The 24559-nt window shown below is 39.6% G+C and overlaps 1 protein-coding gene across 1 annotated transcript; it reads right to left on the minus strand.

Annotated features, from left to right (window-relative positions):
• Window positions 1-189: 189 nt before the first annotated feature.
• Window positions 190-17784, minus strand: Rpf1 (ribosome production factor 1 homolog). Its single transcript, XM_038311144.1, has 9 exons — window positions 17549-17784; window positions 16209-16265; window positions 14372-14452; window positions 9680-9775; window positions 8987-9140; window positions 2452-2534; window positions 1771-1952; window positions 1518-1644; window positions 190-985 (listed from the first exon to the last, which is right to left on the minus strand). Exons 1-9 carry the CDS (start codon window positions 17774-17776, stop codon window positions 944-946), a joined length of 1050 nt encoding a protein of 349 aa, XP_038167072.1. The 5' UTR covers window positions 17777-17784; the 3' UTR covers window positions 190-943.
• Between the last annotated feature and the right edge of the window lie 6775 nt (window positions 17785-24559).

Below are 24559 nucleotides of genomic sequence, written 5' to 3' on the forward strand. Positions count from 1 at the left end.
TTAAATATTCCAAATACGGGTGGAAAGTGGCTCAGTGGGTAAGAGTATCTGCTGTGTGATTATGATCTGTACTCAGATCCCTGCCACCTGTACAAAGCGTACAAAGCATGGTCGTGCATGCCCATAATACTAGCACCGGGGGAGAGGGTTTGTTGGCCACCAGCGTGGGTTAAAATGGTGAGCTCTAGGTTTAATGAGACTGTTTAATAAATAATACAGAAAGGGATTACAGGTACTGGGCACTGTCCTCGGGATTCACACAAACAACAAAAGACTCCAAACAAAACCCTTTGTAGTACATTTAGCAGTTAAACCAGGAAGGGTTGTTGCTTTAGTTTGGAAATAACAGTCCCATTAGAAAAATCAAGAACTTAAGCCAGGTAGTGGTATAGCATGCCTTTCATCCCAGCGACTTGGGAAGTTCCAGGTCTGCCACAGTTACACAGTGAAACCCTGTCTCCAAAAACAAAACCAACAATAACAAAACTTGAGAACTTGAGACACTATCTGAATGAAGCAGGATAGTAGATGATTAGGTTAAAAGGAGCAAGAAAACAGGAACTGAAAGATTAACTCTAATGACCTGTATCTTGGTGCCAAGTCCTGGCAATCTGGCCCCCAGGACTGGTGTATTAAATCAGGGCTACACACTACCAACAATACTTTTAGCCTTTGGGAATGCATATTAGAAAGTTTGACTCTTCATTCCAACGGAATTATTCACAGCTAATCTGAAATGACAAGTTTTAGGACTTTTAGACCCTCACCAAAATTACATTTATTTATTCCAACAGTGGAAATTCATGGCACCTGGTCATTTGTTCAAATATAAGATTTATAAAATCAATAAATTCCATTTTGAAAAGGGTGTTTTGTTAAATAATTTACCAAGATTTTCAAGACAGGTCTGTCCAGCAAAATTCACTACTACTCCCTTAGTACGTTATAAATGGAATTTTCTTCTACTTGTATCCATTTCCCGTGGCTGAAAATTAGAGAAGAAAGACGATGAAAAACTTAGATAAGCTGGCTTTCATAGATCTTTATGAATAACACTGCTAAAAACACTATGGGTATGTCTGAGACCCAGAGAGTTGTAAGGTTGGATTTAAATGAGCTGAAAATTTCTGTTCCATGCCTGCATGTAGTTTTAAAGTAAAAATGGGAAGGCTGTACTGCTGCTAACTAGACAGGAAATGCTTTACAGACATTTTCAACTCTTAAGGTGCTTTCCAGTGCTCTTGAGCCCAGTGGTGGTAGTTCTCAAACAGTGAAGCAGAGCACTGTGCGCCAGCCTTCAGAGCCTGCTCAGCCTCCACCCCAGTAGGTCTGGGCCTGAGATTTTTCCCTTCCTAGGTTGATGTTGGTCCTGTTTAAAGACCACTGTTCTTTGGGCTACTTATGCAAATCCAGGTTACTAGCAGGCCATGATACCACATCAGATCGCTTCATTCTAGGTTATGGGGAAGAAATTCTCTTACATAGTCAAAACGGGTTTTAGAACAACTACCACATACCTTATGGACCCACTCATATTCTCCATATTTAGAATCGAAGGTTCCCTTCTGAAGAGAGCGTAATTTTAAGGTAAAACGTGGTCCAAGTTCCTGAATTCCCACTTTCTTTTCACTCTTGAATATATATCTTCAGAGACAAAAGTTGAACAGTTGGGTTCATTCCAACTCATTTTCTATGGCAAAGCTTACAGGACTTGTTACATCCAAACAGGTTCATACAGACAAAAAGGTCTAAGTTAGTGTTTGCCCTTACCTGTGAAACCTGAAGAAGATGTAATCCCGCTGATTGTGGAAGGTGGCAACCTGCCTTCCAATAAATTGAGGATTATGAGGAAAGAGAGAAGCAAACATGCGTCCAATAGAATGGCCTAGCCGTGTTGTAAAGTTATTCAGAATTATCTCGGGAACATGTTTTGTAGGATCTTTGCCTCGCCTCTGGAAAAAAAAAACCAATGCCGAGTAAAGATAATGAGAAGAATTATACGTTATAATTTTGGGGTCTAGAATTTAGACAATTATTAAAAACAATTCATTTGTTGGTTTTGACTGAGGGTCTCACTCTGGCTCAGACTGGTCTGGCACTGAACCTTCCCTAAAACCGTAGCCCTTCTTCCTCGGGGTCAGAGTAATCCCCATGTCCCGGGATTACTGCAGGAGCTACCAATCCTGACTTTAAAAATTCTTAAAATGACAGAAATGTAAGAGATGGCTTATCAAACACACAAAAATATATTTAATGTGTGAATATGCACTGAACACAGCCTAATGTTAACCCTACTAGAAAATCAACACTCATGGTAAGGAGGACACTGCTATTGTCAGAATTGTTTATGGCCTCACAACAACCTGATGTTATCCGAAGGTCAAACAACACTAATTAGATCTTTAAGAATCTACTGAGGCCAATATTGATCAAGGAATACATAAAACTCACCTTAATTTCTTTACGAAGACGAACACTACTCATTTTAAAATGAGCAGTTGGACCATTTGGCAAGTGACTCAAAATAAGGCCATCTGTTTATAAAGGTTAAGAAACACACCAGACTATATGAGCCCTACATTGCATAAATAAGTTGTCTTCCGTATGTTTGAGGGTGCCTAGAAATTAGTAGATGGATGTATTTGTTCTTCTGGGTTAACTGAATTTTTCCTACCAAACCAAAGTCAAACCACATCAAATCTTACAAAAAAATATACTTATCTAAAAGAGTCTTACTTTTTTATTTTTACAATTAAATACCATCATTCTCAATAGGGTACCAAGGGCTTTCAAAGTCAAAGAATACAACAACAAAAATCTATCCAATGACCACTACTCAAGAAGAAAAAAGTTGGGATTCAATGCTACTGGTATGTCAGTTCACCTCCACTGTATGTCCTGTTTGTAAGATGAGGACATGTTAAGAATATCATCTCAGAGCCGGGCGGTGGTGGCGCATGCCTTTAATCCCAGCACTGGGGAGGCAGAGGCAGGCGGATCTCTGAGTTCGATGCCAGCCTGGTCTACAAGAGCTAGATCCAGGACAGGCTCTAGAAACTACAGGGAAACCCTGTCTCGAAAAACAAACAAACAAACAAACAAACAAAAAGAATATCATCTCAGGATTGCAAATTCAATCAAAATCAAAGCTGCTATTTCTTTTTTTTGTTGTTGTTAATTTTAATTTTTTGTTGTCTTTTTTGAGACAGGGTTTGTGGAGCTCACTCTGTAGACCATGCGGGCGTCAAACTCACAGAGGGCTGCCTATCTCTGCCTCCCAAGTGCTGGGAATAAAGGCACACATCACTACCACCTGGCAAAACTGATATTTTTTAAGAAAAAATCTTTTTGGGTTAATGAGAAATGAAAATCAACCTTTATAATCCAGTTATAGTCTAGCATGAACAGAGTGCTAGGTACTGCAACTACAGATTAAATATGAGACCTACCTATCAGCAAGTACAGCAGCCAAAAGCACCAGAGTCCCAGCTGCAGTAAAGGGACTAGCATTCAAGGTTTTGCAGCACACAGGTACTCTAACACCAATGAGTAAGTTAGGAACAAGCAGGCAAAACTAAAAGCAGTGGCTGACAGGGTGTTCAGTGGTAACAGCTTTAGTGTAGGGTGACGGGGGCGGCGGAAGTGAAAAGCTAAGACTGCTGGCCAGGCCGGCGATCCAGCTGCCTAGAGACTGAAGCAAGAGGGGTAAAGTTCCAAGGCCTGTGCCTGGGCAACTTCAACCCAATTTCAAAATTAAAAAGTACTTATAGGGACGGAGATAGTTTACTGCAGCCTGGAATTTGAACCCTTCGGCTGCTGTCTTTTCTGAGTAAAGCATGGTTCTCAGCTTTCCTAATGATGCGACCCTTTAATACAATTCTTCGTGTTATGGTGACACCAACCAGAAAATTATTTCGTTGTTACCTCATAACTGTAATTTTGCTATTTTTATGAATCATAATGTAAATATCTGAGTTTTCTGGTGGTCTTAGGCGACCCCTGTGAAAGGTTCATTCACCCCCTACCAAAGGGGTCATGAAACATAGGTTGAGAACGGCTGAACTAAAGGCAGCCAGGAGAAGCTATATTACACCCATTTTTTTTTTTTTTAAAAAAAAAAAGCATTAACCAGGCTGGAGAGATGGCTCAGCAGTTAGAGCACTGACTATTCTTCCAGAGGACCTGAGTTCAGTTCCCAGCATACACATGGTACCACCATCTATAATGAGATCTGGTGCCCTCTTCTGGCCTGCAGGTATACATGCATGCATAATAAATAAATCTTTTGCCGGGCGGCGGTGGCTCACGCCTTTAATCCCAGCACTCGGGAGGCAGAGGCAGGCGGATCTCTGTGAGTTCGAGACCAGCCTGGTCTACAAGAGCTAGTTCCAGGACAGGCTCCAAAGCTACAGAGAAACCCTGTCTCGAAAAACAAAAATAAAATAAAATAAAATAAATAAATCTTTTTAAAAAAGCATCATCCTTAGATATGTCACCTTACTTTCTTATTGCCTTCAATGTGGGGTCTGAATGAGAACAGTCCCCACAGGCTCATATATGTGAATTGTTCGAGGACTTTAGCAAGGGGTTAGAGGTGTGGCCTTGGAGGTTTATCATTGGGGTGACCTTTGAGACTTCAAAAACCCTCTCCAGGCTCTGTCTGCTCTGTCTGTCTTCTTTCTCCCCCTCCAACTTACATCCAACAGGATGTAAGTTCTCAGCTCCTGCTCCAGTGCCTGCCTGCCTGCCGCCATGCTCCCTGCCATGATGGGCATGGACCCACTCTCAGAAGCCCTAAGTAAATGCTTTCGTTTAGAAGTTGGTCATGGTGGTCTGTCACAGCAGTAGAAAACTAACCAAAACCACTGCACAGCTATATGCATACGGTATGAGATTTACAGAACAATTCTGTCCCCACTGCCACCATTAGTTCTCCTCAGCCTCTGCGCAGCCGCCCTGCTGCTCTCATTGAACATTTCCCCTCTACCATCACTTCCTCCTGACTTCATATTTCCACCTGGGTCATTAAAGTAACAGTTGGTGCTCTCTACTTCGACTACATTTTCTGATATAGAAGATAATGCAGGCTTTCTAAAAGCTAGAAATGCTGTCACTTGTGTACCTATATGAAATATTAAAGCAAAGAGAAAACATTAAATTGATGAATGCTTGTTTTAGCAGCTTTAAATGATTACAACTTAACTGCTACAACCAAAATAGACCTTGTCATTTTATTTAGGGAAGTAGTTATAAAGGCAGCAATCACTTTAAAAATTGTTCTTTTCTCGAATAATTAGGCATAAAAATTATAATAACCTAGTCAAACCAAATAATAATCTAGTCAACAAATGCCATGTTAAAGAGCTAGTTTTTTTGTCTATTTTAGCTTCTGGAAAACTAATACAGGTGAACAAAATAATACACTTAAGTTATATAAAAACAATGAAAGCTGTGAAAAATGGATTTAAAAAATACATTGTATTAGAACAGTGAGTGTTCACTGATATTAAAAAAAAGAATGTGCTGTCTTGTGGCAGAACAGAAAGTCCTATTGCTGTTTTTATAAATTCTTTACTAATCTGACTCACCCAATTGGTCATCTAAATACTGAAATTATAGGTACTATTTAAGAAATAATAGCAAGTACAAGAAGAAATCTAGATATATTTGACATCCTTTCGTAAGCAGAAACACCTTGGGGTCAGAAGACAGTACGACAGATATGAGACACAGAGAACGCTTCACTGTCGCTGACACCCACACCACCGCCAAGCACATAACATGCTCCACCCCACCTCACAACGTGCTTCCTACATCCAAGATGAAGTTACACCAAACACACGGTGTCAGCCGGGCCAGCGCTCATGCTGCCTCCTTTCCCACTGACCGCTCCAACTCATTCATCAGACCTGGCTCAAGTGTCCCCATGAAGTCCCCTCCCCTCATGTTGCTGGAACAGTGCTATTAGTTAACAGGACTTTTTGCCTGAATTCATTATGGCTGGCTAACTGCTGTTATATTATGGGTGTGGGATTCCTCTCGATATGCTGTGAATATGTTTTATTACCATTGGTTAATAGAGAAGCTGTTTAGCCAATGGCTTAGGAGAGTAAAGCCAGGCAGGAAATCCGAACAAGGATCTATCCAGAGTAGGCGAAGTCAAAGAGACGACATGTGGCTAATGAAGGAGACAGAAGCTGCTGAAACCTTTCTGGGAGGCCACAGCTTCATGGCGATATACAGATTAATGAAAATGGGTTAATTTAAGATATAAGAGCCACGTAAAAATACACCTACACCGTTGGCCAAACAGTATTATAATTAATAGCGTTTCTGTGTGATTATTTGGACCTGGACAGGCAGAAAACCAACAAGCAATCTCCTTTTACAAAATGGTGAACAATGTAAGACTAAAAATATAAGACTAAAAAAAAACTTTAAAGAAAAAGAGGGCTTCTAGACTCACAAAAAAGGGAGCAAGCACAGCTTCTTAGTAGTCGCATTCTTTTTCCAAATAGACTCTGTTGTGAGCCACATAGACTCTGTTGTGAGCCACAAGCAGAGGTGCGGATCCTTTAAAGAATGGCTGCCTGGTTGGTACTGGCAGAATGAATGGCTCTGGATCTTTCAGGAGGTCCAGCTACCAAGCACTTAGGGTTTGTGAGCAAAGGCTTAATGGCAACATAGACCTCTGCTTCCCTGGAGCTGGGGTGGTGAGCATGGCTCGCAGAGGTGGTGTACATACCTCCACCATGCTTTACAGAGCGGAGTCAGCAGGCAGGACGGTGGAGTTGATCCTAGCCATGCACACTTAACATTTAAAAAAATAATAAAGGTACTCCTGGTCAGAATATGATTACAAATACGCAATAAAGACAGATTCAGACAGAAATAAACCTCTAAACGGGTCACAGTATATTTTAAAAAGCTTGGGAGAAAGAGTATAAACAGTTATTAAAAATATTTAAAAAATATAAAACAAAGTCTTTAAAGAGACAGTAAAAGTAATATAAAAGAGTACAGACAGCCACAGATTAGAGGAATAAAATAAATAAGGCACGTAAAGACAAAATATACATAGAGAGTCTGGATTATGTTTATCATTGTGTTTTCTTTAAAATTTCTGACTGCAGGGAAACATTTAGTTCTGGGGTCTGCTAAGTTAAATCAACAAAAAGATACCTTAACTTCAAAATTGGAGTCTAAGGATATGTTACTTTGGAAAAGGGGTTCTGTTTTTATTTCCACATCAGATGAGAACCTGTGGATTCCTTCCAAGCTAATGTGGGTTAATGAAACACCCTCCCTACCCCCACCGAAAGGTCTCCATGAACCCTAAGAATACTTTACCCAACAAACAGCAGGAAGCAGTTAAAAACTACACCAAATTCCCAAAATGATTGTTTATAAATGTTTGTTTTCATTTAAAGACAGATATGATATAAATACTTTGCATTGGTATAGATCTTGGTCTATTGATACAAATTTAAGGTTGATTTGTTATACTCTGTATATGTATTTCTACTCTTTTTTCTCATTTAAAAATGTAATGTATAATTAAAAAATACAAATTAATAGTCAGTTGTAATAGTCAAACTTGTAGTCATGTTCGTTAGGTTTTCTAGATATACAGAGATATATTTCGGTTAAATAGATAATCCCAAACTTCAACGACCTACAAAATACGGTATTTAAAATGTTTTAAAAACTTAGACTTTTCTTGAGAGTAAGACATGTCTACTTTTTGGCAGCACCAATACTTCAAAAAGGTTAATGAACATTAAAGAAACTTGTATAAAATTTGCCTTCAATGGCATTTGTGCAAGAGACTGCTCTTGCCTGGACTGTTTGATGGTATGCTGTATAAACTGGACACGCAGGACCCACAGAAAAGTGACTGCTAAAGGTGGACAGGATGGTCCTTCAGGTTTTACAGAAAAATCTGCCAGAAATTCTACAAAGCATACACACACACACAAAACAAAACAAAAAACAAAACAACAACAACAACAAAAAACCTGACAGACAAAACAGATTTTAAAATTTCCTGCTTCACTAAAGAGTCTGCCAGTTACTATGGGTCTATAGGCTGAAGATGGATGCCCCAGTGTTACAGAAGAACTTTGGGTTCTTTGGGTGACTGACGGCAAGATGTCTCTGTCAAATCTAGCGTTTTAAAAGTTTCTTATAATGTATATCTTGTTTACTTAAATAATATTATATCCTTCTGGGGTCTTTAAAGAGTTAAAAACAAATAGTTATAGTTTTCCTTAGTTATAATAAAGAATAAATTAGATATAAAACTAGACCCACAAAAAATACTGTAACTGTAATTCTTGCTTAATACCTATTTTGTTACATATAATATTACTATGTTAAAATTAAAACCTTCCTTCTTATTTAGACAAAAATGGGTGGATGATGTGGAATATTCCACATCCCTTCTGTATGTGTGAATATGTTTTACTACCATTGGTTAATAAAGAAGTTATTTTGGCTTATGGCTTAGCAGAGTAAAACCAGGCGGAAAATCTAAACAGAGATATATAGAGAGAGTAAGCAGAGTTATAGGGATGCCATGTAGTTGCCGAAACCTTTCTGGTATACAACAGCCTTGTGGCGATACACAGATTAATATAAATGGGTTAATTTAAGATATAAGAGCTAGGCAAAAGTATGCCTAAGCCATTGGCCAAGCAGTGTTATAATTAATATAGATTCTTTGTGATTATTAGGGTCTGGGCAGCTGGAAAACCAATGTGCACTCTCCTTTTACACTATAGCAGTGTTTTAACTGTGACACTTGCCTGATACATGTTTGCATGAATTAAAAACCATCTTACAGCATCTTGGATAGATGCAATGCTATGGGAAAAATGTCCATTCTAAAACTTATAGGAATCCTTTTCCTAGTCCTTCAAATATGTTTAAAAATAGGCGAGAAAAGGGCCAGAAAAATTCCTTTACAAACAAACCCAAAGGATACTCGGTATTTTACGATCTTCATTAATAACAATCAGGTCTGTGAAATCTCTTGCAATGCACTGTGGAATAATTTTTTTCAGAGCCAATCCTCTTCTGTAATACACATGTGAATCTGGTATAACTGTTGAGAGCTGCTCGCAGAGCCGTACTGTTCTCTGTAAGAAGATAAGAGATATTACTCAGAGTAAGAAGGAAAAAGGATGTACTAATAAGGACAGGACTGATGATGATTCAAAGATAGTATTACCAGAAGATAACAGAGAGAGGAAGGATGAAGGCGGAGCAATGTCTCCTGTGTTAAAGGCCATTTACCCCAAAGCCAGGTCTCCAACAAGGAGCAGAGCTTCTTCCAGAGACAGAGACATGGCAATGTCTGTAGACATTTTGTGGCTAGGACTGGTGCAGGGGGTAGGGATACTGCTGCCTTGTAATGGACAGAGGCTGGGGATCTTGCTAAACATCCCATAATGATAGCACTTCATAACAAGGAGTTATTCAGCCATGGTGTTGAGAGTTGTCAAGGTTATAAAACTACCCTGAAGAACTGTGCTCAGTAACCTACACCGTGTCAGCAGCTATCTCCGTTTACTTACTCACTGTCATTACCAATGGCAATTAACCATCTCACTTTTCTCAATAGAGCATTTTAAATATGACGTAAGGACTCATGGACTACACTGATCAATGTGTTTACCCCATGAGGTCTATCCGATGTCGTGATGAGAATCTTAGGAGATGTCTGCCTGTTGAAGTAGGAAGCAAATTCATCTGTAGCTTCATCATAGGCCACCTGAAAACAGAGGACAGATTCTTTTGTACCAAACAGTTCACTGAGCCTGGATTTTATAATGTTGTTTCAACGACTGTTAGCTGATAGGTGCAGGAGGAGTGACATGAAGTGGCTAACTCACCTTCCACACAATTCGAGTATAAACTGGGTAGCTATCAAAAATGCTTTCAGGGCACAAACTAAGATGTGTGTATTCTTGCACAGGGGCCACAGGCATGGGCAAGAATACCAGGCCTGACTAATGCTAGTCCTGCTCATCATGCTGGTAGATTAAAACAGCAACAACAGCAATACCTAGGACAGGGAAGCAGCATGGAGTAGAAGACAAGAATCATGGGGGAAATGTGAAAACACGAAGCTTTGTCAAATCAGGGCTGTAGACCTAACTGAAGGTAAGTACGGAGAGCTAGAAATTTCAAGGCGATGCTCTCAAGCAGGAGTTGTAGGTGTACTAAAGATGCTGTCAACACAAACCCAAGGTGGCTCTGATCTCACACACGCTGAGGGAGACCTGAGAAGCACTGAGTGTGGAAGGCAGGGAGTGAGAAGGGGTGGAGCGTGGAAAGCGTTCCTCCACACGTGCACAGCTCAGAGAGAGGTACATGTCTGAGGGACTCCAGGGGTTCAACTGGACCTGCCTAACTCCGACTGACATAAGGTATGTAATTAAAACAGGGGCGGTCAGTAGCGAGGCAGGTTACAGACAAAACAACAAGAATTGAGCAGACATCATACCACTGCCCAGAAGAAAATGATTGCATACTTGAAAGTCCAGGCAAGTTACAGAAACAATAAAGCAGTCCATAAAGAATAAACCAGAGCTGAGCACAGTAGCTCATTCCTGTAATCCCAGGGAGGCTGAGGCAGGACTGCTTCAAGCTTGGAGTCAGGCTACGCTACACAGGGAGTTCCAGGGTAGCCTGGACTACACAGGAAGATCCTGTAAAACCCAAAATAAACTAATTAAATAACATTCAGTCAAAACTACAACACTATGTTATGTAAAAATAACTTTCAGCCAAAACTTAGTAGATAGTGTGATAAATTAGGGGGAGATAATTAGCAGATAACTGAGTGGGCTGACATGTGAAATTTGGCAGATGGCAAAGCAGCTCTGAGTAATGTGTTCTATGATTTAAAGAAAACACGGACACAGTAGAAGAATCAGTGGACTGAAGAGCCATGAATGAAGAGCTGAACCAGGATGGAGAACAGAGAAGACCGTCCTGGAAATGTAAAGCACATGTCAAAACTTCAACAGTCTGTGTGAAGGGAGCCTTGTGACCGGCAGGAGAGAAAGGTAGAAAAAGTATTTAAGAAATCATGGCTAAAAAAACAAACTTGATGAAAATACTAACACTTATTCAAGAAGCTCAGCAAATCCCAAGTGGGCCATAAACAGCAACAATAATGAGCACATCGGAGCCAAGCTGTTAAAATCACAAGGACACTTGGAGAGATGAGAAATGACGATCAGCATGGTGCTGCGGAGTATGTTCAAAATGCAAACTGTCTCTTCAGTAAACAACCGGGGTAATCAGCAGGTATAAATCCGCCACAGGGACAAAAGGGAAATCCTTAAACTGAAAGGAGCTATACTAGATGGGAAGGCAGACCTAGAGGGCCTAGGAAACAGGTGCCAACATGGTAAAGCTGTGTGTGCATAGAAGGCTGAACTATATGAAGGTACACTCTAATTCCTTTGAAAAGCTCCGGATGAATTCATGTAGTAACTCTGACTCTAGCTGGTACACAAACATGCAGTATATGGCCAACAGCATCTCTCTATGGGTTAGCTGAATTATGCAGCTTCATACCAGACCTGGATGATTAAAGATGCATGGTGCCTTTTGTTTGTTTCCTTCCAGTATCAAGAATTAAGCTCTTATAGCTCATGTATGTTTCAAGTTTAAGGGCAACTACCAAAATAATTAAAACAGCACACTCAAAAATTAACATCAAAGAAAATAACCAAGGAAGAACTGAGAACAATACAGGTGGGGGGTGGGGGTGGGGATATGCTCTTGAAAAGTGATACATATTAAATTCAAGTCCATGGATAACTTCAAAGCAAAACATGGAAAATCATACTGTGGAGAGAGTCCCTAGGATAGAGTTTACCTGGCTCCATGTACACAACAGAAAACAGACACTAAGAAGTACTGCTCCATAAGAACGGAATTACAATGCACACAAGTAATTACACAGAGCAACAAAACTGTAAATGCATGCCCCTAACAGAAGAGCTGAAACTGGGAAGGAAGACTCAGTCATGGAGAAGCAGCTGAGAGGTGGAGTACCCATATTCTTCCCCAGGGACAAGTAAATTCACACAAGTAAGATAGGAGCAGCCTATCAACCAACACAATAATCCCTCCTAAAATAATAGGAAACTCATGTTTTCCAAGGGCCATACAACATTCCTCAGAACAGACCACAGGCTAGGACTTAAAGCCTCTAACTGAAAGGAAGTCTGTTAAGCAAGCAAAACAGAATTAATAGAAATCACTTACGAGAAGGAAATCTAGAAGATTTCAAATACCTATAAATTAACATACACAATAATCAATGAGCTGAAGTCAATTAAAAGGGAAATTAGAAAATCTCTTGGGCTGGAGAGTGTGGCTGCCTAGCATGCACAAGGGCCTGGGTTCCACCCCCAGCGCCTCTGTTCTCCCACCAAACAAACAAACAAACAAACAAACAAACAAAAAACACCTCTTAAATCAAGAACAAAAGCAACAAGCTGTCAAAATGTATGGACCATGTTAAAGCAACCATGGGAAACCAGAGCTTCAAAGAACCGTAAAAACTAGCTATCCATCCTCCTGAGAAAGCTCAAGGGTGGAAGAGGCACCAAATACAGCCTGAGACAACACATAAACCGAAGACTGGGGAAACTAATGAAATAAGACATGGTGGCAAATGATACCTGCCAGACACAGAGAGGATGAATCCTAAAGAGAAATTAATTCTGTAAACTATAAATAGAGCAGAGTAAGATCATTAGAGTCTAAAGCCATTTATCATATTCTCCCAGCACTCAGGAGGGAGAGGCAGGCAGATCTCTGTGAGTTCAAGGCCAGCCAGGTCTACAGAGTGAGTTTCTGGACAGCCAGGGCTACACAGAGAAGCCCTGTCTTAAAAACAAAACAAACAAACAAAAAACTGGAGACATTTGAAGGTTCTCACAACACAGAAATGTTATTGAGACATAAATGTATTACAATTTAATCATCAAGAATGGTATATATGTACTAAATTAAACTCATAAACATGTCAATTAAATTTAACTAAACAAAAACCTAATAAATTGTGAGAAATCAACAATTATTCCACTAAAAGAGAAACTCTGATTTAAGTAATAGTGAAAGTAGCACATTTTAAAACTTGTAGGATTTACACAGGTGATACTCAAAGGGAGTTCTGTTGGTCATAGTAAACAAAAAGAGCAAATTGATAAAATAAAAATAGAAAAGCTCAATGAAAGTAGGAGGAAACAAAGGGGACAGAAATGAAACACAAAATTCAGTAGAGAAGATTAAAGAAATTAAACTACCCTGAAAAGAACACAAAGAAGCTGTCTGACAAAACCTAATGGAAGGAGAGTGTTAAACTAAACTACAGTTCTCTTAGAACACAGACTGTGGGTCTAGCTTTCCTCACTAGGTGATGATTTTTATCTAGACAATATTTACAGTGAAGTTTTAATTTTTAAAAAAGCGAGTACTAAAAGAGTTAATGAGACATTACCATAGTTTAATGCATAAGTTCAAATAAAGATATCAATTCTAAGCAAGTAACAACAACCCAAAACTGTAAAATACAAAGACAGCATCATACCAGGATGGGCTATCCCAAGAATGTAAGATACTAATTTTTAACATCAGAAAACCTATGGATGCATAAAGGTAACATGGGAAAGAAATACAAAGTATCTCAATATTTTCAGAGGAAGAACTCTATACTCATTCATGACAAAACAAGGCATAAATGGGATTTCTTTAAAGCATACGGAAAACCTACACCGATGACGTAAACACCGAGGAGCCTGACTCGGCAGTACTCTTTCAAATCAGAAGCAAGGCAAGGACACCATCAGTGCCTTCTGTTTACTCAACAATGTATCAGAAGTTCCAGTCAGCACAAAAGTAGGATAAAGAGATAGATCTGTCATTGGAGAAATAACTATCGAAAATTTACAATGAATAATCGTAATAATTATTAGATAAATTATTAGTAGCCAGTTTAGGTATGCTATGGTGAGAGGAACTGGCTTTTCACAAACCAGAAAACAGAGCAAGAGTTAGAGATGCCTGTGCCTAAGAAAACACAGGACAGAAGCAGCTCTAACAAGACTTACAAGCAAAACCAGTACGGAAAAGATCACAAAACGTACTGAAATCTATTTTCAGTATTTAAGAAAGATCTCAGTGAAGTGGCGAATGAGGGCCCCGTGCAGCCATGATGTGCTGCCATCCCCAATGTTCTGTGAGAGCCAAGTATCAAAGAGAGGAGTAAGGGACAAGGAGGCAGGGAAGAAGGGGTTAGCCTGCTCTTACAGCCACCAACACACCAAGGGCGAGCTGACATTACCTCCTCATCGTTGGGGTCCACTGTGGTCTCATCGTAGACGCGTTGGTTGTCAATGGTCTTGGGAACAGCCTTCGGTGGAGCCTAAGGAAGATGGAAAATGCCGAGGTTTAGAAGCATTTTATGAACTACTTCACATTACAGTTGGAAACAAAGTCTTCAAGTAACCTCCAAACAATCTGTTCCTCATTTCGAACCACAACTACAGCTCCATAAATTCCTTGAAAGAAAATGGTGCAATAATGCTACCTTTTTACAATCTGAAGAGACATAGGCATGGTAGATACAGACTCAAGTGACTTAAAATAGGCAGAAGTAGCAGAAATCACAATCCCTCTCTAAGAAAAATATCTAACAGTAAAAAGGAAATTAACAGAATGGAAAAAAAAAAATCACAAAGGCACAAATCCAGGGGCTGTTTCTATTTTCCTGAGATCTACTGGGGAATGTGACAGAAGTCTGCCCAGTGGCCTAGAAATTCTGCTGGGGGATTTATGACAAGAATAAAAGGTCTGTAGGGGTGGCCGTTCGTAATGGAAATAAACATCAATACCAAACGTCCAGCAGCACGGTAATGGCTAACACCCAGCACATCACATGACCCGATACTGCAGAATTATCATGCGGCTCAGCTCAAGAAATGGTATCAACAAACCGCCAAGGAAAACACAATTATGAGATAATACTAAAAGTACTTCAAAAGACATGGACACCATGCAGGGATATCTAGGAAATATATGCTGACAAATCATTTAGGATGTTGGGTGTACATGTGTTTAAGGTGTGCAGTATGTGGGAGCGGTTCTCTTCTTCCACCTCAATTTGCCATGCTAGGCAGCAAGAACCTTTACCTTACTGAGTTATCTTGCTGACCCTTATGTAATCTTAGAAGATAATTCAAAGAAGTCATCTTTCAAACACAACAAAACTGATTTTGTTGTGTTTTTAGGAAGGGTGTTGTGTACTCCAATTGAAAGCCTATTAAACTACACCCCCAGCCCAGGGCCAGCAATAATGTTAAAGATTGATTAGCACACCAATTTGCTGCAATTAGCAGATTATGGGACTTTCGGAGATACTAATATTACGTGATATTTTAGACCACTGAAGGTCAAAATAGCCTAACATTGATGGTTCTGTATGATTTGAACTGATGCTATTTGGACAGTGCAATAGGATTAGTCTGTGTAGTCTGAAATCTTCCTCAGGAATCCTTATTCTCATGCGTTAAAATTTTAAAAGTATAGCCAGGTGGTGGTGGCGCATGCCTTTAATCCCAGCCCTCAGGAGGCAGAGGCAGGTGGATCTCTGTGAGCTCAAGGCCAGCCTGGTCTACAATAGCTATTCCACGACAGGCTCAAAGTTACAGAGACACCCTCTCTCGAAAAAAAAAAAAAAAAAAAAAAAAAAAAAAAACTTTGTAAGTATAAATTAATAAACTAAGCATATGTGTAAAAGTTTTAAAAATGAAAAATTTAGTTGTGCAACCATGTAGGAGTATTGAGCAGTTCTTCTAGCTTCAAGTCACAAGAGCTAAACCCTCACACCTAAAGTGGGGAGTCCCTGGGTCCCAAAGCCAGGGAGAGCTTTCTCTGCCTCCTGACCAACAACAGCATCACTGTGTAAGGTAAAGTTCAGGGGGAATTTAAACAGTTTTCACTAGTGGTTGACTTTGAGAACAGGCCATGGGCTTTCACCAGTTTGCTAAGGTGGGTAAAGAGTAGAAAGGGATTTTCTATGTTAATTTTCAACTCTGAAATGTTCTAGGAGAAGGAAAGCAACATAGTATTAGGAAACACTAGTTCATATTTAAGACAAATGGCATGGCTAAGAACCTTACCTTATCCCCAAGAGCCTCTCTCTCTTTTTTAAGTTTCTTCTTAGCTGCCAACTTTTCCTAATGGAATAAAAACAAAAAATATTGAGAAACCCGCAGTTAACTCACAAACTCATACTGAAACCACAAATTAGTTTTATGAACAGTCTAAGAATTACTGTGATCTTTTAAAGGACACAAAACATTTCAAAGGTCTGCTTGGGTAGTCCAGGCTTGCTTCTAACGACAGCCCCCTTGCCTCCACGTCCTTAGTGTTGATATCACAGGTACACACTACCATCCCCCACCAGACAGATTGTCCTTTAATAGCTAAATCACCGAACCACAACAGGCAGTCTAATCCATAGGATTTAACATAGAGCTTGTTTTGTCAAATCAATATTAAGTCTGAACATTTAAACTTTCAGTGGTTTAAATTTCCCTATAAAGCTTCCAATTAAATTAAACATATAACAAGTATTTTCTCCCTAGTGCTTACATTCTAAAGATCATGGCTATAACGATTACTTCTGGAAAGCACTAAAAATAAAGAGATGAGTTTTCAGGGTGTTTCCAATAAAATCGCCATTAACTATTCTTCTAATTTATAACCAATACAAGCGTTTAAGATCAATAGGAACTTATTTGCTACACACCAGTATCTCTTGACTTCTAGAGAAAATGCTTGACACACTACAGAAAAGCACACATATAATTTTGTAGTGCCTACGCAATTGCACAGTTCAAAGACGTCTTCTAGGACAGTCCTCCCTCATACTTGAAAACCAAACTAGGAGACAAGTCCACTGTATTAACTCCAGCCTAGCACTTACAAAAGGATTCAGTAAGGAAATGGGGCAAGATAAAAATTAAAGCATCATGTTTTTATGTATGCAGCAGTCAGGAATTTTGGTTTTTAAACTGCAATTTAGACACAAATAAGCCTTATGATCTTGGGCAAGCCTCACAAGTCTATGTTTTAGCTTATGTTTCCTCCCAGAACAGAGCGAGCACAGGGCGCTAGACAGCCAATGCAGCTACCAGACACTTCACCGTACTAATCACTTCAGTGAGAGTTCCTGAAAGCAGTCGAGTTTGGGATCTGGAATTTAGACAAGAAATTAACCAACGCTGTGACTAGCCGGGCAAAGGCGGGGTGCGGAGCCCGTGCGACCCCCACTCAGTGCTAGCGCCCGTGCGACCCCCGACCCCGCGCGTGTGCCCGCGAGACGCCCTCCCAAACCCTGTGCGAGCGCGTGCCCGTGTGACACCCCAACCCCTGTGCGAGCCCCCCCGTGCGAGCGCGTGCCCATTCGACCCTCACCCCGTGCGAGCGCGTGCCTGCGCCTCCGCCACGCGCGTACCTTGCGCTGCTGCTGCTTCCACCGTGTGAACATCAAGTGCCGCCGCTGTTTGTTCTTAATCTCCGAGATACTGAAGCCCGGGGGAAAGGCGGCCGCTTTCCGGGGCTGAGCCCCGCTCTCCGCCGCCCCATTGCCCGCCACCGCAGCCTCCTGAGGCTCTTCGGCGGCGGCTTTCCTCTTCAAGCCTCGCTTCCCGCCAGCCACACTCTTTTCGCCGGCTTTCGCCATGTTGTTAGCCTCTGTACGGAAACGGAAGTGCTCCTGTCTGTGACCCTGGTCAAACGTGTTTACTTCCGGGGAAAGGAAGTTCTTGATCAAATCTGGTGCTTTAAAATCAGGTTTTGTGCCAAAAGGTGGTGGCGCACGCCTTTAATCCCAGCACTCGGGAGGCAGAGGCAGAGGCAGAGGCAGAGGCAGACGGATCTCTGTGAGTTCGAGGCCAGCCTGGTCTACAAGAGCTAGTTCCAGGACAGGCTCCAAAGCCACAGAGAAACTCTGTCTCGAAAAACAAAAACAAACAAACAAAAAAATCAGGTTTTGTTCCCAACTGTACGAACACACAGAGGAGTGCCTAGATTCCTTCACCGAGCCTCTGCTGGGTGACACTCCTTGCAATATTTAGTTACAGTTTGGTACAAAAAGACAAAATGGCTCACAAATAGTAGTGTGGTGGGCTCTAAGTAGTATGTGTCATTAAAAAAAAACCAGCAAGATAAAAGAGGATGAAACGAGAGGAAAGGAGCATTGTAACTTTAAATGGTTCTCAAATTGTGCTTCTACCATTGATCTGAGATTTTAGACAGTAAAGGTGCTTAATGCAGTAATCCCACAGCAGAGCCTTTAATCTGAGACAAGCTGATAATGCAGAAGAGTTACCCAGGCGACGGAAACGGCCACCTCTGGGCACCGCATAGCAGCAGCCATGGTCACTATTCTAACGCCACAGACCACGGAAGTCGGACTAAGGATTAGGAAAGAGAGGGAAGGAGGCTTGAAGGTGAGCAGATCCTGTCAGGGCTCTGTAGAGATTCTGGGTTTTATGTAAGATGCAGACCTCTTGGTGTATTTTGAGGGGAATAAAAGAATATGATCTGACATTTTGTGTGATTTTTGAAATGCTATAGCCCAAATGTGGGGCTTGGTTGATGTTAAGTGAGCGACCACTCTTCACAAAGCTGGATTTACAGCCTCCTTGATTTACATATAAAAACAGCACTCAGTAATTATTTAAGAAGAAACTGAGAGAAGATGGATGGGGTAAGAAACGACAGTGAACGGAATGAAGGTAGTACTCACCTAGAAACAGCTCTCACCTCAAAGCGAAAAAGGGGTAGTTTATTCTGGAGTCAAATTTGAGTTGATCATGCCCTGGAAACAGGGTTAGGCCTCTCAAATAGCATTTTCCCGTGTGGAAGCACGTCTGTGAAGCTTTTTTATACTAACAACAAAAATTCATCAGTCCAGCCGCTTTCCAAATACATTGATGGAGACCAAGAAGACAGATAGGGAACAGTGAGAAGTCTCAACTACAGGTCTCCAGTTACGGAGTTGAAACCAATCCTATTGGCTAGTGATGGAGCTATTGTAAAGCCGAGCAGAACACATTTATGTTTGTCGTAATGCTGGTGTAAACCCCAAATGATGACAGTCATATAAAATTACATTACAATAATGAAAAACTACCACGTTACTGGCAGATGTAATGCGATGCTGCTGGTTTGTGTATTTTCTGTACTACACTATTAATCTTTATATACTCCTATTTACAGTATTTTTCCTGTAAAATCGTGTGCCATGTTACAGCTGTAACAGTTTTTATATATTTTATGTTTTATCATATTTCCTGATTAAATCAAAGGGCCATGCGAAGTGATAGCCATATGCTGCTATTTGTATGAGTACACACTGTGTTGTTTGCACAATGATAAAATTGTCTAGTAAAAATATTTCTCAGAATATATCACCATGATACTTGGAAATCCACTGTTAAGAATGTATATTCTATAAAGTTTAACCCACACATTGTGATCAGATCAGCTCAGCAAGAGACACAAATATTTTAAATGTAAGGTAATAAAATGTAATCTTTAATTTATGGTAACTATTCTCAGGTATTTTGTCTCAGAATACTCTTAAAAGTTATTGAAAACTCCCAAAGAGATTTTTGTCTATGGAGTTATATCTGTCAAAATAAAAATTTAAATTATAACTTACAAATCTTGTGTATATTCAAGTATTGTAGCAATAAAGCCATTATTTAACAACTTATTAATTTATGAAAATGATCATATTTTGGAGAACCAAAACATTTGTAAAGAGTCATATTATTTTATGGACTTTTAGCTGGATTAATAACTTTTGCATAGAATCTCTATTGATAGGAAATTTTCGTTGAAATACATGAAAAAAACCTGGCCTCATACAGCTAGTTGAGGGAGGATTATGAAAGAGATTCTTCAGAAAATTATTGGTATTTGCCACTGCATCAAACTTTGACAAGTAGTAATCTTCTTAAAGGTTAATTGCCATGAGGACTAGGCATGGTGGAGCACAACTTTAATCCCAGCACTCGAAAGGCAGAGGCAGGAGAATCTCTGTGAGTTTGAGTCCAGCCTGGTCAACATAGTGAGTTTCAGGCCAGACAGTAATACATAGTGAGACCCTGTCTTAAAAAAAGTAAAAGTAAATATCAATAAATCACATCAATAAGTTTTTAATATTCTGTTACATACTTTAAAATGTAGTACTCTGTCTTGCATTTCAAATGGATCTTTTACCCATGTGTGTCTTTGTAAAAATGTGGAAGATATTGGTTCACCATATCTTTCAAAAGTTGATAAAGCCGGGCGGTGGTGGCTCACGCCTTTAATCCCAGCACTCGGGAGGCAGAGGCAGACGAATCACTGTGAGTTCGAGGCCAGCCTGGTCTACAAGAGCTCGCTCCAGGACAGGCTCCAAAGCCACAGAGAAACCCTGTGTCGAAAAACCAAAAAAAAAAGTTGATAAATGTATAATACCATTTTTGTCACACATATACATGTGCACATACACATAGAAATGACATGCGAATCAATGGGTCAAAATTACTGAAGCCGAAATTACTGTGAATTTAATCTCTTGGTTCTATTCCTTATTGCTAATTCTTTAAAACAAATTTGCCTTTTCTATGAGAGTTTCAGACAACCTGGTTCAATCATTATTCAATCCCCTCAACTTTTCCCAGACCCACCTACCTTTTCTATCCACCCATCATTTTACCAGAATTCTAAAGATGTTTTCAGAAGTTACCACTTCATTTAATCAATCCATCTCCCTCCTTCAACTCTTCCTCTCAAATTTCCTCTCAAAATTATGAACTCTTATACTTCATCACACACACACACACACACACACACACACACACACACACACACACACACTGCTGTGTTCATTTAGTAGTTCTAGTAAATACAGTAAGCATATAGGAAATTCTTTTAAAAAAACTAGAAAAAATTTTACTAACTTAATCAACAAAGTATTGAAGCTTGTCACACTCAGAGTGGTAGATACCTAATTGGGCTATCTTTGGCTCCATATCACTAGAGTAATACCCCAGAGAGACCCAGGATATCAAGGGGGGCATGGCTTTGGAGAACTGAGAAGTCATGGACAGTTAACTCATGAAGCAATGTCAAGAGTGCTTTATGAGGTTTCTTGATCTACTCAGTGGTGCAAACCATACTGCACCATATGACTGAGCCTAGCCAGAATCAAAGTTTATACTGTTTGTTGCTTCTGACTAAGATTTGCTTCTTTTCTGATGCTCTACAGCTAAAAATATTTTCTCACAGCTTCTATTATCCTTCAGGGAATCAGTAAATATTTGCATATTTTCTGAAAATTCTTTTTAGTCCATAGGTAAACATTTACCTATGTTGTGATATTATTAAGTAAAATGTGGGAGGCAGATATTGGGGTAAATAAAAACCTGATTGATTATAGAAGTGGCAGAGAAATGACCAGGGGCCTCCTCTCTCTCCTTCCCTGATGCAGACCTTTCTAAGCCCCTCCACATTCCTTCCTTTGACTCTCAAATGTGTCCTGGGTTATCCAAAACTGTTATGGCTAGTTCTGGTTCACTACTGACTAACTCTGCCCTCTGATTCAAAGTAAACTTTATTGGTAGTCTCAGAGTGTCAGTGAAAACAAATATCCCGCAACATTTCCATCTTTTTGTCTAAATAAAAAGGAAAGGTTTTCAACATAGTAAACTATATGCAATGGGAACAATTATCAAGTAAGAATTATATTCACAATGTCCAGTCCACTTATATTTAGCAAATTCAAAAACAATACTCTATTATCTATCTTATCTTGATGAGTTTATTGTACCTAATTCACTTTCTATCATAACTTGTAATACCAACCTAGAAAAAAGAGCCCATTGGCTGAATCACCTTATTAATAGCTCTTAGATCTATTATTATTCTACATTTCCAGATTTCTTCTTAATGTAAATGAAGGCAAATTCTAATGACTGGTTGATTATTTAGTATGCTGAGCATTTAGCTATTTCTATATCAGCTGTTCTAGTGCCTATAATTTTTCTGATGTCAAAGGCCACTGTTACACCCACACACCCAGAATGGTTTTCAGCTAACCATTTTAAAAGTAGGATGTTGGTGCCTGTCTTTGTTGAGGTGTTTTTTTTTTTTTTCGCTGTGAAGAGACACCATGACCACAGTAACTCTTATAAATGAAAATATTTAGTTGACGTATCTCACTTATAGTTTCAGGGGTTCAGTCCATTATCATGAAGGGAAGCATGTCAGCATACAGAAAAATGTGGCTAGAGCTGAGGGTGATACATCTTGCAGGCAATAGGAAGTCGACTGACTGTCACAAAGAAGGAAACTTGAGCAAAAGAGACCTCAAAGCCTGCCCCCACAGTGACATACTTCTTCCAACAAAACCACACCTCCTAATAGTGCTACTCCCTTTTGGGCTCATTTTCTTTCAAACCACCACTGTACCTTGGAAAGTTCAGCAGTTGTTTTTTCTTGCTTGTCTACAACCTGTATGGTCAGTGATTAGTCTTAATAATATGTTTTAATATTTTTCTCTGAAGCATTATTTCGTGGTTTATTTCTGAGATTGGAAGAATGTTAATCTGTTTTTCATTGCTGTAACAAATCACGTCCCCATACATTCATTGTTATATTGACCACATATGACTTTAATTTCCCTAACTGTCCTTCTGGCCCTATACTCTTGACCCATCTCATACTTTGTTTTTCCTGAGATAAAGTTCCAATCCCTAGAAGCTGAATATTTACCTCCTGAAGAGGCCAATCTGGATTCCAAGATCTTGGCGAAACTGTGGTTACATCCATGCCTACATCAACCAAACCTTTAATGATGATGGCATTTCTTTGTATTTTTAACTTACAGCTTGTGGTGGTTTGAAAAAAACAAATGGCTCCCAAAGGGAGTGGCGCTATTAGGAGGTGTGACCTTGTTGGAGGATTGTGTCACTGTGGGGATGGACTTTGAGATCTCTTTTCTCAACCTTCAATCATTGTGACAGTGAGTTGACTTCCTGTTGCCTGAAAGATGTAGCACTCTCAGCTCCAGCACCATACCTGCTTATATGCTCCATGCTCACCACCAAAATGATAATGGACTGAACCTCTAAAACTGTAAGCGAGCCACCCCAGTTAAATGTTTTCTTTCTAAGAGTTGTTGTGATCATGGTGTCTCTTCACAATAATAAAAACCCTAATTGAGACAGATCTGTAGTCGTTTATGCCATTTTGTTAAAATACTTGTTTTATGGTCTCTCCTGAAAATTTTGTCTACTGAAGCTGTTCTGTCATCCAGAGCAGCATGCATTTTTGTTTTGTTTTTGTTTGTTTTTTTTTTTTTGAGACAGGGTTTCTGTATAGCTTTGAAGCTTGTCCTAGAACTTGCTCTGTAAACGAGGCTGACTTTGAAATCACAGAGATCTGCCTGCCTCTGCCTTCCGAGTGCTGGCATTAAAGGCATGTGCCACCACCGCCTGGTTGACCTTTGGATTTTTTAAAACACTCTTTTAGAAATTACTTTTACTAAGTAACATCGTAAGTATGATATTCAATATCAGTTGTGTCTCAGATCCATTCATCTATGGTTATTGATCTTGCCTTTAAAAGCCTTATCATCCTTTTGCATTTTGAATTGGCATTTTTAAAAGCCAAAGACTCAATGTTTGTTAAGTGTTGGATCTAATTTTTTTATTTATAGCTGATGCCAATCTGCAAAAAAATCAGTGAAGGCTTATTTTGGGTCATGTATAATTTTATTAAATAAGTCAGTGCTCTTTTCTAATTCTTCAACCCAGTCCCAAGCATTCAAAGTGGCTATATGACATAGGGTCCAAGGTATAATCATCAAATCCAAACTGTCTATGCAAATCACCATACTGACTTTCACTGAGAAGCCAGTGTTTGGAAATATCAATACTTCTAGCACTATTTCATTGTTCTATGACTGAGTTTCTTCTTTTCACCATGTTTTCTATTGTAACTGAAGACCAGCTTTCAATATTTCTGTAGCTAAATCTTTTCAATCTTGGGGGATAATTCTGTTCTGAGTAGTTCATGAATTTAACATCTTCACAAAGGGTCAATGAACACCATTTGAAATGACTGCTTCCTTAAATCTCCTTAAATATAATGTTTCTATAGGATTCCAGTGATCATCAACATAGCTTGTGGGTGTCTGTCATCTATCTGGTGGCCATTCTTGTATGGTAACTGGATAAACTAAGGTTGATTTTCTCATAACCTTGGGCTGCTCCTCTTCAGCTTCATCTTGCCATGGTGTTGTAGGTTCTGCTCCAAATTCCTCTCTCTACGTGAAAATACTTTTCTTAGCTTCACTGGTAGATGGTCCTAAGGCTTGTATCTTATTACTCAATTTTTCACATTTGGCACAGATATCAAATCACTTTTTAAAATGAAAATGAATTACCAAACTGATACTAATTATAAT

This window comes from Arvicola amphibius, chromosome 14 (genome assembly GCF_903992535.2).
Source record: "Arvicola amphibius chromosome 14, mArvAmp1.2, whole genome shotgun sequence".
Taxonomy (NCBI): Eukaryota; Metazoa; Chordata; class Mammalia; order Rodentia; family Cricetidae; genus Arvicola; species Arvicola amphibius.